The sequence below is a fragment of the Rattus rattus genome, chromosome 6 (assembly GCF_011064425.1).
Source record: "Rattus rattus isolate New Zealand chromosome 6, Rrattus_CSIRO_v1, whole genome shotgun sequence".
Lineage (NCBI taxonomy): Eukaryota > Metazoa > Chordata > Mammalia > Rodentia > Muridae > Rattus > Rattus rattus.
The window spans coordinates 102,937,980-102,953,814 of NC_046159.1; the positions used below are offsets into that span (position 1 = coordinate 102,937,980).

General features: G+C 41.1%; 1 protein-coding gene across 8 annotated transcripts in view; it reads left to right on the plus strand.

Moving 5' to 3' along the window:
• Window positions 1–15,835, plus strand: part of Dgki (diacylglycerol kinase iota) — a 441,511-nt gene that overhangs the window by 351,520 nt on the left and 74,156 nt on the right. For all 8 annotated transcript variants that reach the window (XM_032906753.1, XM_032906748.1, XM_032906750.1 and 5 more), the window contains 2 exons: window positions 1,484–1,528; window positions 15,245–15,314. In XM_032906753.1, coding sequence (XP_032762644.1) covers window positions 1,484–1,528; window positions 15,245–15,314 — 115 coding nt within the window. The remainder of the gene's footprint in view (window positions 1–1,483; window positions 1,529–15,244; window positions 15,315–15,835) is intronic.

Here is a 15,835-nt window from a genome sequence, read left to right on the forward strand (position 1 = left end):
GCCACTTGTCCTTGAATAGTATTACATCACACATCACTAGAAATTAATTTAGGCAGGAAATACATACTGACTGATAGTTCTGGAAAAAAATTTTATCCTTATATTCTTAAGGGTCGAGATGTAATTATAAATCAAAAGGTATTTAGAGATAAATGCCAACATGAATGATAGAGTCATTAAAATTTATAATTGTGGCTTTGTCTAACTATTTTTAATGTGGTTTTGTGTAACTGTTTTTACTTAATGAGTAAAGTATCTGTGAATGTTTGAGCATGGAACCCTAGTCCTAATCTAAATTTAAAGAATCCATAGCATCTCATTTTTCAAAACAATACTTACTGGAATGTTATAAAATTAAACCTGTATTTTTAAAAATGTGATTTATGGAGTGGGGAGATGACTCATTATTTAAGAACCTTGGTTGACCTTCCAGAGGACTGGTGTTCAGTTCCCAGCATCCATGGTATACAGTTTACAACCACCTATAACTCCAGCTCTAAGAGATCTGACATCCCCTCTAGTTTCCATGGGCACACATCCATGTGCACATACACACAGAGACAGATAAGCATTGACATAAATACAAGTACAAAAACCGTCTTTTTGAAAAAGTGACTCATAACTGATACCGCATCTCCTTATTTTAATACCCAAGTGGCTAGGCAGTACTCCACCATGGCAAAAGACATGGCTAATTAGTTGACTTTATTGAAAAATCAACTTAACCACCTATCACACTAATATTCAACTAAAGGTAGATTTAGAAGGAAAAAAAGAAAATGGATATCAATCAGAGAAGTTTTAAAAGTAACTTGGTCACAGAGCTGGATGGCAAGCCCCTGTGGGAAGCAGATAAAAGGACAGAGGTACCGAGGACTGCTGACACTGCACAAAGCATCAGCATACTCATTAGCAAGAAAGCCTGAGGCTTGTGACAGTGAGGTAACTTAGTCCTCAAACTGTATAAGACTGTATAAAGGTGTCTGGCTTCAGCATCTGACGGGAGACTCATTTCCCTTCACTCTGGTCAACCTCTTCGTGATGAAAAGGACATGGTCTATGATTACATTTCCTGATTGAGGTTTATGAAAACGCCTGTTTGCCAAGCATCCTGTAAATGTATGTATAATAGCACATGTTTAGCATAAAATAAATCCTAAGCATTTAAGGTTACCCGAGAGGATTTCTCTATAAACCAGAGGGCTTAGATAGAAATGAAATAGGATTTCCACTTAGTTTACAGAATCACCAATTCGACGTTACTAACCTAAGTGGTAGAGCACAAACGAACCCTCTTCTCTCAGTCCAAGTTAGTATGCTTTTATTGTTTCTGGCATGAACTTCATTGGACATCTGTGAAGAACTAAGACACTTTCAGATGAGCGTGGTGACATTAGGTTGGGAATTCATTTGGGGGATGACGGGATGTCTAATGTCAAACTAACTGCAAGGTATATATTTTTTCCCCTAATTTTTTCATTAGGACTTGCAGTCAGTTTCTTCTGGGTCACAGAGAGTTCATTACCAGGTAACTTATAATTGTTTCTCCCTCCGTCTGTCCCTCCCTCCCTCTCTCCTTCCTTTCTTCATTTCTTCCCTTTTTCCTTCCCTCCCTCCTTTCCTCCCTTCCTCCCTTCTTTCCTTCCTCCCCCCCTTCCTTTCTTCTTTCATTTACAGACAGCTGAATCCCCTTTTTCACTACATGCGCAATTTGGAGTCCACATATTATCCTGGGGTAGGCTTAATGCATAAAGAATCCAATGAAGTATTCTGATTATTTTGCATTTTCCTGACTTACTACTATTCTAGTCTAGTATAAATCCATATTGTAGATATTTTCTCAGAGAATTTGGGAAAAAATGACCAAAATGGAATGCTCTTATTTATGTGTACCAGAGATCTCAACTCAAGTGAGCTTAGCAGGGAAACTACATATCGGGTCACATAAACAAAATGCAAGATCAAGATGGGCTTCTACACATTGATCAGTTATGGTTCATTCTCCACTTCCCTGCTGATCTTTCTGATTTGCTCTTTTTCTAACAATTTCATCTCTGGGCTAAAGGCTGTTGTCCCAGGTGGCTTCCCTCACACCCAGAGGAGAGATGCCCTGCTTTCTGTAGCATTGACCCTAAGTTTTATAATAAAATGGGCTTCTGCCATGCCTGTCTACTGGATGGAATCTGATAGGACCACTCATGAGAAGAACCAATGGTTGTCCTTGGCTGCTTTGATTTGGAAGTGCAGTCTCTTCCTCACTCTCTGACCTTCCTGTGCTGCCCACATCTACTTCTCCATCACTTTGTCTGCTCAGTTTCTCAGATGTGATATAGGCCCAATCCCCAGTTACCTTTCAGATTTCAAAGGACTCCTACGATTCTCTCTGGTTGACCCTTTCTCTAAGAAACCATTGTTCCTTCCATGCCGAGAGGGCTGAATAGAAGTCATAACATTTCAATAACTTCACCAAATAAAAGCTCTGCCGATCATTTTATGTCTCCATATGACAGGGAACTTAAATGCTGACCTGGCTGCCTAGTGAGGACACACCATGAGAAACACGTCTGATTGTGTGGTTGCCACAGAGTGCACCTACGCACGCTAAGACAGAATACCATCAGTGACATTGGAAAATTCAATGCTGTGGCTGTCCAGGCCCTCATTTAGTTCACATGGGTTTAAGTGCACATTTTCCTGTACTTGAGAATTCCAGTATACCATATTTTTATGTAAATAATAACAGCATAGTTTAAAGAAGACCTTGAAAGCTGTGGCCTGGATAACGGCCTTTCCCTGTTGAGATTTACCCTGTACCCTCAACCAGGTCAGTGCTTAATCTTTTGACTAAGGACACAGATGGCCTTGGTGTTTTTATTTGCATGTTTATGTCTCAACCATGGCCTACTATTCCAGAAGATTTAGTCACATTTGGCTGTGACTGCAAGGATTAGTCATGCAAGCTGACACTAAGATAATGAACCACTGAACCATTCTAGGATGCTTTATGTCAACATTTTAAGGGAAAATTTACCAGCTTTTATAGGCTGGAGTTGCTAGCTTACAGTTGGTATTGGGAGTTAAACTGAAGAAAGTCTATTGTTTTAACAAAGGTTTCTAATTTTTCCTCTTGGAAGTTTTGAACTTTTCCAATTTTGCAAAAATACTTAAAGCACTGATCCTAGCAAGTTTTAAGAAACTCACATACTGATGACATACTATCCTGTCATGTAGACCATTGTCATTTTGATATGTGAGTGTTTAACATGGGTCTTTTGAAGCCATAACTTCTTTATGCCACTTGGCACCCACATGGATTGAGGATAAATGACACTCTAGAATAAGACAGGGGTTTTAGTCTAATTTACTGTAAAGTAATGACAACATAGAAAAATTCAGTGGCTCTTTTCAGAGTATTTTTGTACTTTATTTATGAGTTGTAATCGAGTCAAATCTTGGAGTCAACACCGCTGTGTTATAAATGTCACATCAAAAGCTTTTGTGCATTGAGCATAGAGAATGACAAGGATGGTGATACAGGATGGGTGTCAGGGCATCAATACCGACCTTCCCTTATCTTGCTAAGTGAAGGAACAGAGAGTTAGAAATCAGGGGCCTTTGGGTAGTAAAGTAGGCCAGAATCGTCTCCTTAGCATCCATGTATGCATATATATATGTATATATATAGTGTATGTGTACATGTGTTCATGTTCAAGAATGTGTATGTACGTGTGTGTGTGTGTGTGTGTGTGTGTATGTGTGAGAGACAAAGACAATGAAGAGACATGCACAGCACAGTGACAGAATTTGCTAAAATTACCCCCCACACAAAGAAGGGTCTCTCAATCAGCAAAGGTGGACAGGTGGAGGCAAAAGATGAACTTTCATATTTTATTGAGATAATCAGAGGAGGAATGTGTCAGAAGGGTGTTGAGTAAAAACTTCTGCTTTCAGTCACGAAGCCAAGAGGCTTGGTGAGCGATAATAAGTTGGACATATGACTAGTGAAGCCCACTCAAAGCCCCAGGCGCAGAGACAGACAGCGTTGGGGAGTCCTGAGCCAGGGAATGGTGCACTGCCATTTAGAGATCATCTGGGGTGAGTTTAGATGCTGAAGAGGCCTCACTACCATTCGGAATGTTCTCATCAACCAAAGGCAGAGCACGAGATGGGGAGGTGACCAGTCATAAAGAGCCATGGAAACCAGCCCGAGCAGTAGAGTTCTGCTGGGTGAGGAGAAGGTGGCATCTGACAGCCACGCACAGAGTGCTGGGAAGAGCAAGGGGCAGGGAACAGTGCCAGGTGCCCTTGTGCTATGCACTGACTTCTGCGTTTTCCAAAGAGCACATAAAATGTACGGGCGTTGGTGCCACCCTTCTTCATGTAGAGCATGACAGAGCACTGATGGGGAACTTAATACTAGATTTTGTTTCCTAACACAGAAACAGAATATCAGAACATCCAGACTCTTGGTGGGCGTTGGTAATGGAGGATGCTGTAGGAGACAGAATTGTCTCAAATGCTCTAGAATGCACTTTATCCCATGTGAGAGGGAGAATGGATGCACTAGTAAGTCAGAGCCATTTGGCAGATTCTTGTGAGGCTGCTGATTGCTAACTGGGGTTTTAGTTGACCTTTTTAAAATCCTTTTCTTTTCTTTTTATACAGAGAAACAGACAAACAAAAAGCCCCTCAAAGATGTGTGTGTGCCCAAGGTGCCTTGTTAGTGAGCCACATGGCAACTGTCGCCAATTACACGTCCCCTCGCTTTTCTGTCTTCCCTTTCCAAGGTTTCCAGTGAAGTGCCAGCAAAGCATGGACACTCAGAAGTGACAGCCCCCATTAACCTAACAAGGCAGTGTGGGCCGTGCAAGGATGTGCTGGCTGTTCATAGTCTGCGGAAAGTCCCAGCACACCCATCTCTGAAACCAAACTACAGAGCCCCTCCATGCTAATGGCCTCTCCTGTGATTTATAACCAAATTCACTGCATGCGGGCTCATATCTTCTTCACATTGGCAAATCCACTGGAACGTATAAATAAGTTAGATTTTGTTTGATAAGCAATGCTTCTTGAGGCCATCTGTTATGTCATAACTTCTTCTCTTTCTTGGAAATAATGTCCATCGTGCCCCACATCATGAAATGAAGAGGGAGTAGATTGTTTTGGTGTAAACTGAAACCAGTTTGCAAGTCAGAATTAATTTATCTTAATCCACCAAGGGGCAGAGCTCAGGGAGGAACTTTTTAAGTTGTGTTTGTTTTCCTTTCATGGTTGAATGATTGTTATAATTTTTAACTAAGGAAGATTTCTGATCCCTGTATAAGGCGTTCGGCAATGCCTGCAGATACCTCCTGGAATCCATTGAATAGAAGCCACTGAATACATATGAATTCAGTGCAGGACCGTCTCCTATAGCAAAGTTTTAACCTACCCTCAGATGTCAGCTGTGTAGAGCCCAAGAGTTCCTGAAATCATCCTATTTTTGCTTAGAACACAATGAGGGCCTGTGGCAGCTATGAAATCTAGGGGTGGAAAGTAGAAGGTGAAAGAAAGAAACTGGAGAGAGCACAGCTAGGAAGACTAAAGACAACTATGGCTGTGGCGGTTGTATTCGAGAAAGCCAAGTGTACTTAGGTTTAAAACGTATTTTGTGTATACCCCAAGTCTCAGCATTTCTCCCAGAGGGCCCTGTAAACAATTAAACACTGTCACTTTAACTTGAGAAAGTCTATTGATTGTCATAGCATTCAATAGTAAGTACAAAATGCATTTATCCAGGTGATCCTTTTAGAGTCAGTTAAGGAAAAAATGAGTCAATTTCAGAATAATAAATGGAACTGGGAAACGTATTTAGTAAGGTATATATTATTATATAATTATATGATTTTATTAGTTCACAGCAAGTATATTGCTCGTGTGTGTGTGTGTGTGTGTGTGTGTGTGTGTGTGTGTGTTGCTCAGAGGGACAAGTACTGCGTGGTCTTCCTTTTATCCCGATCCTAGCTTCTGGTTGTTAAATGGGCATGTCTGGGCAGGAGTACACCCGGGTAAAGGCCAGGAAAGTAGGAATAGGAAGAGAAGTCCTCAGAAAAGAGAGTGGGGAAGAGTAGAACAAAGAGGAAAGGAGGAACACAGGCCAAAGAGTATAGTGTGGAAGGGGAAATGAGGGGAAGAGGGTCCCGAGATCAACCCTAATAAAATAATGCATCAAAATATCATATGGCAGCTGGTTAATTTGTTAGACAAATGAAACATGTAATATTAAAATATCTTTAAAAAGAAAAAAGGGAAAGGTATATAGATGTATAGACGATGGAGAACAAAGATAGATAAGAAGTGTGGATGGATATGTAAGAGAAATGTGATCGTGGACTGAACCTTACGAGATGAAGCACTGATTCTCAGCTCAAACAACTTCTGCTCAGTTTCTGTGAGAGAAGAATCTCATTCACGTTGAAGGGATAGTTAAATGCTAGGTGCCTATTGCCTAATTGCATAACCTACTGGAGTGTATAGCAGGAATGCTGAGTACATTAGCTATGCATAATTGAATATAAATTAAGAGCAGCTTTTGCATATGCTTGCCAAGTAGTTGTTCAGAGAACTATATTAATTATATATAATTAATACTAGATGGATTTCAGAAACACATGAACACACATGCATTTCTATGAAATTAAAGTCTGCCCGATAACTAATATCAAACCCTGTGTAAGAGAATTAGCTCACCTTTCTTTCTCCTCCAATCTGAGTCACTGTGCATGTTACATTGGAGGACATCTATGAGTCCATGATTCCTGTTTGCCAGGTACTTGGTGAGGTCACAGAGAGGAATTTACATGATGGAAATGCATTGCTCACAATGAGCTGCCCATAAAGATAGTGTTAAATCAAGATTGTAGCTTATTCCGTGTTAACCCTCTTCTGGCATCACTGTTGCTTCTGTATTCTGATTATCTTGTCTGAGTAAAGAGGAGGATTTTCCTCTTGGCCTCCCATGAGGTCATCATTTACTAAGAACATCCAGTAAAGAGCATTTCAGGACCATGGCTTGAGTTATAAATTCCTCTTTGGCAACATGCTTCTCACATTTTTTAAAATTTTTTTTAACCTCTCCAATATATATTTGATTTTGATTACATTGAGGTTCACTTGATAGTTCCCTAGGCTTTCCTAAGTGAGCCGTCTATGTTACTACAAAGGTTATCATCTTGGCCTCTGTTAGTTCACAGATTGTATATAGAGCAATAATTGGGCTTGGCTTTCAGCTACATTCCTCGTGTATTCACTTTGCATATTATGCTGTCATAATAGTGTACCATTGCTGTTATGCCTTGCAAATAAATGAATTTAGAGCTATTCTTTCCTTTCTATCATGCACTTCCACCCACTTGATAAACATTTAAGCCATAGACAGTTGCTGCTTTTTTTATGAAAAATATTATGTGAAACAGCAAGTTGAACACATAACCAAATCACATGTGAGAACTTGCTGTGATTGGCCTTATGTGTGTGGGCCCTAAGCCTAATGCAAGTGCAGTGCTTATACAGAACATAGAGTGGTTGACAGAACTTCCTGTCAGGGATTGTGGGAAGTTTCTTGCCTCTGGGACTGTTTACTTTGCGAGCCCATTGACCACCACATTTTCTGTGGGACTCTAGATCAGCAGTCTCCATGGAGTAAGAAGTGAGCAAGGAGCTGAGTTACCAGGAATGATATCTCTGGCAAGAAGCAAGGAAGATTAAGTTGACTATTAATAATGGCTGAATCTGTGGCCGTGCTTTGAGTGGAGGGAGAAGGGAGGTCTGCATATCCATCAGGATCATTTTAGATATTTATTTTATTCCAACTTTTCCTCATGCTGTCTGGGAAGCTCGCTTTTGGATGTGACAGAATTTCACCACTCTCCTTCAAAACCCCAAAGAGCTCTAAGCCCCCAAGAAGCAAAAAGTATCCCACAGGATTGCAGACTCTCAGGTGAAAGAGGTCTATAGGCTCAGTCGCTTGGTAAGTGGAGACATCTAAGTAGTCTACTTAAACTATCAAAAGAATAATCCTTTACATATTTCAGTCCCTCAAAACATGGCACCTGATTTCTAGCCAGATTGGTGTAAGTGGAGTTTCAGAAAGACAGATTGGATGTCAGTAGAGATAAGTGGGGGTAAAATTACGCAGCCTTCCTAGCTGCGTGTCCAAGGTGAGTGTCCTGCAAGCCTTAGTGTAAGCCTTCAGTGACGGCTTACAATCAGCCTACTCCATGAGATTTACCTATTTTTCCAAATAAAGTCTTTGAGCAGAGAAGCACCTCTGGGCAGGTGCTTAGCTTTTGTGAGGCTTAAAAGATTCAAAATGTGAATTTTTGTACTAATGCATATTGCTGAGAGATCGTTTTCCTGTTATAAAATATTCATTTCATGGACTAATAATAAGCCTGTAGAGCCTCCACTTTATTTTATCTGTAGTCATCAAAAGAGATATATGTAAAAAGAACACACACACACACACACGTTAAAACCATGATTAAAATGACCTTCCTTCTGGAAAATAAATTAAAACTTGACATATTGGACATATAGGAATTCCCAAAGTAGATACAATATGTGTGTGTGTATAAAGTATATATTTAAAGCATATATATTATGTATGTATGTATGCAAAGTATGTATGTATGTATGTATGTATGTATGTATGCAAAGCCTGCTTTGTGGAAAATTGAATATAATCAGAAAAAAGCCTCACTGAGAGTGAATGAAGAGAATTACCAGTCCCCGAGTCTCCAGCAATCTGGTTTTTTTCATGATGGCTGTTCTTTCCCATCCTTCATTGCCAGATCGTGGCGTTGAGTCAGTGCGGAAGCTGTAAGTGTGCAAGTGGAGGACAAAGAGAAGACAGGAGGAACCGAGGGGAGAAGAGTCAACAGTTCTACTCGATGTCTTGTCCCTTAGCTCAGTGTAACTGGACCAGATGGTCCAGGATAGCATCTGTTGGCATGGCTCAGTCATCCATCTGCGCCAGAACTCTTTGCAATCTGCTGCCTCAGACCAGAGACTTGAGCCATACATTTCATACTTGGAAGGGAAAGGCTTTATGAGAGTTGAGCTAAGCTAAGTTTTGTTTAACTCATAGTTTACGTCTTCTGCTCCCTCTAGTTCTTTTGGCAGCAGACTTAAAAATCATTTCCTCTATATTTGTGGCATTGCAACAATAGTCAGAAAATAACTTAAAACCATCATTAAAATGACCTTCCTTTGGGAAAATAAACCATAACTTGGTTATTACAGGAATTTCCAAATTAGATGCAGACAGAAATGAGGAGATTATCAGGATGGTTAACGGTCACCTTCTTGGAGATAGTTTGCCCAACTTCACTTGTTGTAGCCTTTGAATGGCATGTCTTTGCTTTACTGGATATAAATAAATAAATAAATAATAGCAATTTCCATAATAAACATCACAGCTATGTAAACCAGCTAACCAGCTTAGCACAGGAGAAGTTAATCTTTGTGAAAAGGAGTATCCAGTAAGCAGAATGGGGAGTAATGGGCAAGAGATACAGTGGACAGTGTTCTGAAAAGCGTTGCTGTCAGTGATAGGTGATATTTGCCTTGGAGGTTAATGCCCCATTTCTCAAAGAGTAAAGAGGAGTATGGAGTTGTGGAGTAAGGCAAGCTATGGAAAGACCAAACCAGCAAGCTGGATGATTCCAGCCTTTGTTTAATGCCCTTCTTTTTCATGTCTGTCCAAGCAGTTTTTCTTTCTCCTAGAATCTTTCCTCATCTGAGTTCAGTGGCACTGATGCAGCAGTGGTCCAGGGCTGTACCATGCTTAGTGTCTAGATGACAAGATGGCCAGTGTCCCGTGAGCTCCTCATTTTACAGTTCTCCCGGCATTGCTAGACTTAGATCTTTACAAGTACACAGAACCATGGAACGGCCAACAAGTTAAGTATTTTACACATTTCATTAATTTCTCAGTAATACTTCAGGATAAATTCATACAAACAAGGCATTTAAGGCACAAACTAGATAAGATCCCTCCCCAGATGCTCTTACCTGGTAGTTGATGGAGCTGGGACTATCAAAGCTGGTATTCTGGAGACCAGGGTTCTACTTCTCCAGCCTTGCTGCTTAACGGAAGCTGGATCATAGCCTCTTTCCTTTTTCTTCCCCCCCCTCCTCCTCCTCCTCTTCTTCCTCCTTCTCCTCCTCCTCCTCCTCCTCATTCTTCATCATCTCATCAGAAATATATTGATATAACAAAAAGCATATTCCTGTCTTTGGAGTATATTTAAATGCCATAGAGAGATGAATGTGGACCTTGGAGTCTTGGTTAGTTGATAGTGTTGTTCTTGGGGTTGCCATCGCCTTCAGCTCCTTTGATCCTTCCCCTATCTCTCCCATGGGGTTCCTCAACCTCAGTCCAATGGTTGGCTGTAAGTATCTGCATCTGTCTCAGTCAGCACTGGAAGAGCCTCTCAGAGGACAGCCAAGCTAGGCTCCTGCCTTCATCTTAATTTCAGAGCCAGGGTCTCTCACTGAAACTAGAGCTTGCCATTGCAGCTAGACGGGCTAGCTAGCTAGATATAAGCTGCAGAATGCATGTCTACCTGTTGGTGTGTTCTGGGGTTCCAGGAACACACTGCAATGTCCAGCTTTTATCCTGGTGCTGGGGATCTGAACTCAGGACCCTCTTGAGCTCCTTCCGCAGCCCTACAGATATACTTATTTAAAAAAAAAGGTAGTTTAATTCAGTGTATATCTAAGATTATATTAATTACTTTTCTTTGGAATTCTAATGACCATGGCATAAGACCTCATTATGCTAATAGCTGTCCTTTTATGAGCTCACTTACAGAAAGTACAAAGCTGTTTCAGGGAAGCATCACAGAGCAGTTAAATCTCTCTCTCTCTCTCTCTCTCTCTCTCTCTCTCTCTCTCCCCCCCTTCCTTCCTCCCTCCCCTTCTCTCTTCCCCCTCCCTCCCTTAACAGCCTCTAAAATTGTGGCAAAATCCTCATTCACTTAGAAGGTATCTGATTTTCTTTTTAGTAAAATTGATTTCTTAACTCAGATCTCTATTTGTCGTTGCTATTCAACCTCATTTTTAGGAATAGATGTTGTTCAATGTAAATCTTTCCTCCTTTTACAAAGTGACAATAAAGGAGACAGGAGCCATAATAGGTAAAGGTTCAGTTCCCATCACACACAGAGCAGCTCACAACTGATTGTAACTTCAGTTTCAAGGGATCTGATGCATTCTTCTGGTCTTTATTGGCACCCGGTATGCATATGGTGCACGGGTATACATTCAGGTAAAACACCCAAACCTATGAAATCAATAGAAACAATTAAAAAAATTGACGACAATGTATAGAACTGAAGGCTCTAATCAGAAATATTTTGGAGGGACTAAAATGGAACCAAGCAAAAATGGTGTTGACTCTTAGGACAGAAACTGACTCAGTTTCACACTAAGGAAAGAGCCACAGCCTTGGACAGAATCACCTGTAACTTTGAAACCACAACTCCTGTTTTTGAGACTTTGGATATTTTAAGGTATTTCTACTGATGTATATACTCTTATTGTATTGAATTTCTTTTTACCTAAATTTGGGGTTGTTGAAATTTAAATTGTGGATTGTTTTAGCCTTTCAGGAATCTCAGATTACTCTGATAACCTATAGAAAGAAGAGTGTCCCTGCCCAGGAAAATGCATGTATATGTGGGCCTGCCAAATAAGTGCAGATTTTTTATAAGTATTCTTACAAGTATTGAGAGTGTGTGTGTGTGTGTGTGTGTGTGTGTGTGTGTGTGTGTGTGGCAAATGGTGCATACGTATGATTTGAAACTATACCTATACTCTCTCACTTGGGTGTTATTTACAGAAAATAATATTAAGATTCAGAATGTGCCCAGGCTGTCAGAGCCCCTTCATTCTCTGAGATGGTTATCTTTGCTTAATGTCTTTATTAGTTTTCACAGCTACCAACAAACATTTCAGATCATTTCAAATTTCCTGGCGCATATATATATATATATATATATATATATATATATATATCAAGAAATATATTAACAAAAATTGTGAGGTGTTGGCATAACACATTTTATAAAAGTATATTAAGAACCTTAAGTTTCTTTAGATCCAGATATCATGTGTCAAAATACAATTCTCAAGGCATTAAGCATAGTTCTCATAAACACGGACAGAGATCAGATGTTGAGATTTCATTTAGCTCAGCTTGCAAGTCGACAAAGCCAGCTTGAGATCTGCATCCATTGCTTTAGCAAATCAGATGCATAAAGATACATTTCTGCGACAACCCCGAGGGAGGCCAATTTTCCCTTTATCAATCCTTTGATTTACAGAATCCATTTGAGCAGAAAACTTGAAAACCCTGTCTAGATAAGGGATCTCTGGTGCTAAGCTGGACCTGTTTTGCTCTACTAAGACCCATGGTTCTTCACCATGCATCACACTCCTCTGAAGGGCGTGTTGAACAGATTGTGGGGTCCGCTGTAGCTTTCTGCAGAGCTGCAGCCCGTGTTTGTAACACACATCCATTAGTGTGGCTTGCTGTTCCTGGGTTATGTTGCATAAGATGTAATGAGGTACTGGCAGGGTAGCCTAAATCAGGAGGAAGCCCCAGTGGCCTCTGATTGGCTCTTGTCATTTCTCCTATGCCATTTGTCTTTGCTTTCCCTGTCTCATCTGTACACACCAGACTGTCCACCCCTGTGGCTTTCATTCCACGTCTTGATCCAGCACATCTGCCCTCTGTGGATGTTCCCGTGACTGAAGCTTTCAAATCTTCAGGAACAATCAAGTTCCCAGTATCTTCCCCACAGAGGCCTGGCCACCCTTACTTATGTTGTTTCAGTGAATGAGTTTAATTTTACTTCCAGCTAGTATTAGAAGGCTCTAAGTCATGTGTTGTTATAAACTCCAAGGACCTCTTCCCTGGTAATCATTAGTGAGCTCCTACTAAAAGGGTTGCTTTTAACTTTTTGCTTCTTTGGAAGCATAAGGATATGATCCTTGCTTTTCCCAAGGTCCCAGCTTACTCTTCTCTCAGTAATCTAATCTCTTATCAAAAGTAAACAAGACCAGGATGACACCATCCAGCTTGCTTAGAAGCCCCCAACCCTATACAAAGAACTCCAGGCAACCAAGGAATGTTGAAAAACCTAAGTATCAGCCCTCTGAATTGATTATCCAATACCAAATGATCATCCTTGAAATTATATATGTACAAATAACAGTATTTGCTAATCATTATTAGTTAGAAAAAATAGGCTAGAGGCCATTAAGTTAGAGAGAACAGAGAAGTCCCTTGCTCTCTCTACTCAACATAGGAGCAGTTGGAGGGAGAAAAGGAAAAAGGAGAAATGACATAATTATCTTTTAATTTGGGAAAATTAAAAAAAATTAAAAGCTTCAATGACTCCAAGGAAGTGTGAAGACTGGGGATATTAACTCAGGAAGAAGCAGAGCTGATCTTATTTCTCTCTGGGAAGATTCTGAAGGACTGAATTCAGGGGATGGTCAAATGTGTACCTGGGAGTTGGAGGTGAGAAAGTCAGGATGTATGTTTCAGGAGTTTGACAGGGCAAAGAAGGGATGGTTATGAAAATTACCAAACATTATGATCAGGCGCGTTCATAGTGGCCAGAAGCTGGAGACAACCCAGATGTCCCTCAGAAGAAGAATGGTTCATTTACACAATGGAATACTATTTAGCTATTAAGAATGAGGACATTATGAGTTTTGCAGGCAAATGGATAGAACTAGAAAATACCATTCTGAATAACCGAACCAAGACCCCAAAAGACACACGTGACAGGAGCCTAGCATGGCTCTCCTCTGAGAAGCCCAATCAGCAGCTGACTGAGACAAAGATACTTACACCTAACCTAAAGTTGGGGACCCCTATGGTTGAATTAGGGGCAGGATGGAAGAAGTGGAAGAGGAGGGGGACCCCATAGGATGACCAGCAGTGTCAACTTCCCATAGGAAGACCAGCAGTGTCAACTTCCCATAGGAAGACCAGCAGTGTCAACTTCCCATTGGAAGACCAGCAGTGTCAATTTTCCATAGGAAGACCAGCAGTGTCAACTTCCCATAGGAAGAGCAGCAGTGTCAACTTCCCCATTGGAAGACCAGCAGTGTCAACTTCCCCATTGGAAGACCAGCAGTGTCAACTTCCCATAGGAAGACCAGCAGTGTCAACTTCCCATAGGAAGACCAGCAGTGTCAACTTACCCAGGCCCCTAGGAGCTCCCAGACACTGAGCCACCAACCAAAGAGTATACATGAGCTGGTCTGAGGCCCCCAACACATATATAGCAGAGGATTGCTTGGTCTGGCCTCAGTGGGAAAAGACGTACTTAATCCTAGGCCCCAGGGAGGGGTAAGGCCTCAGAGATAGAGAGGGGGAGGAATGGGATGAGAAATTGTGGAAGGGGGTCAACAACTGGATTGTAAATAAACAAAATAAAATAAGAAAGAAAGAAAATTATCAGAGCCAGCAATGGTAGTATGTGCCTTTAATCCCAGCACTCAGAGGCAGAGACAGGCTGACCTCTGTGAGTTCAAGGCCAACCTGGTACAAAGTGAGTTTCAGGATAGCCAGAGATACATGGAGAAACCCAGTCTTGAAAAAAAAAAAGTAAGAAAGTTATCAAGAAGATAAAATAGCATTAATTGAGGGACATTTGCCTTTAGAGAGAGAGAACAATTGCAGAGAGAATGATGAGTACAACAAGAGTTCTGCAGTGGATTTTAATAATGTTACAGAAGGAAGTTTCTCAGCAAGACAGGGATGAATCAGGAGACTACAAAACTTGCTTAATTTTAGAGAGGAAATGCTATATTCTCAAACTACAGGAAAGAGTGCATGAGAGCCTGTGTTCATGTAAGCTTAAGTATTGGCTATCTTTGAAGAGTGAACCCAGTGCATCAGTCTGAGACAGAACAATGTTTCTAAAGGACAGCCAGAGACACGGATTCCTTCCTTTCCTACCCCTGTCATAGGTGGGCGAGGCTGAGGACAGAGAGACTCAACACAGCATGGACTGGGATGCGTTTCTGTGTAGTACCTAGCAGAATGTGGTTTGGCTTTGCTTCATTACTCCACTGAGAAGCAACTGTCCACTTACTCCAGTGTGTGGTATGGAAGGGAAAGGTGGGAAGGCAACTTTTATCATTCAAGTGGATCCACGGGAACATTTGTATCTCTTTCTAGGACCAAGAAACTTCCTTCCCCAGGGCGATCTCAGCTCAGAGGCTGTCCCCACGGTGGTGCTTCCTAGATGGTGAGTGTTTGGGGACCTGGCAGAGATTGGGTTGGGGATGCAGTAGAACAAGATGTGGCTGTCCCAGCTGCACTTCATAAAGCCTTCCTGTGATTGGCATTTACATTTCAATGGCGTAGACTTGTTAACATTACTGGACCTTTCCCAGAGTCATTTCCCTCAAAGCACCTCAGCATCAAACTGTTTAAACGGACACTCCCTTTATTACCACCTTCCTTTCCTGAAAGCCTTGGGTGCATGCCTCAGAGTAGTGTGGGCCAAAACCTACAGCCTACAGTCACAAGATAGATACTAATTCCTGCATTACTTCCATGCCTTGGAATTTTCATGCTAATTTTCCAAGGCCGTCATTTCCGTATAGTGCATACCTACAAGGAAAACGGAGAGTTCCACTAGTGTCTGTAACTTTTCTGCTGAGTGTAACCTATTGTGCACATAATGGGGTCAGTTATCATGTGAGCATTTAATGAGTCGTCCGCCTGCCATCTCGTGCATTTTTCACTTTCCTAGATGCTGTCGAA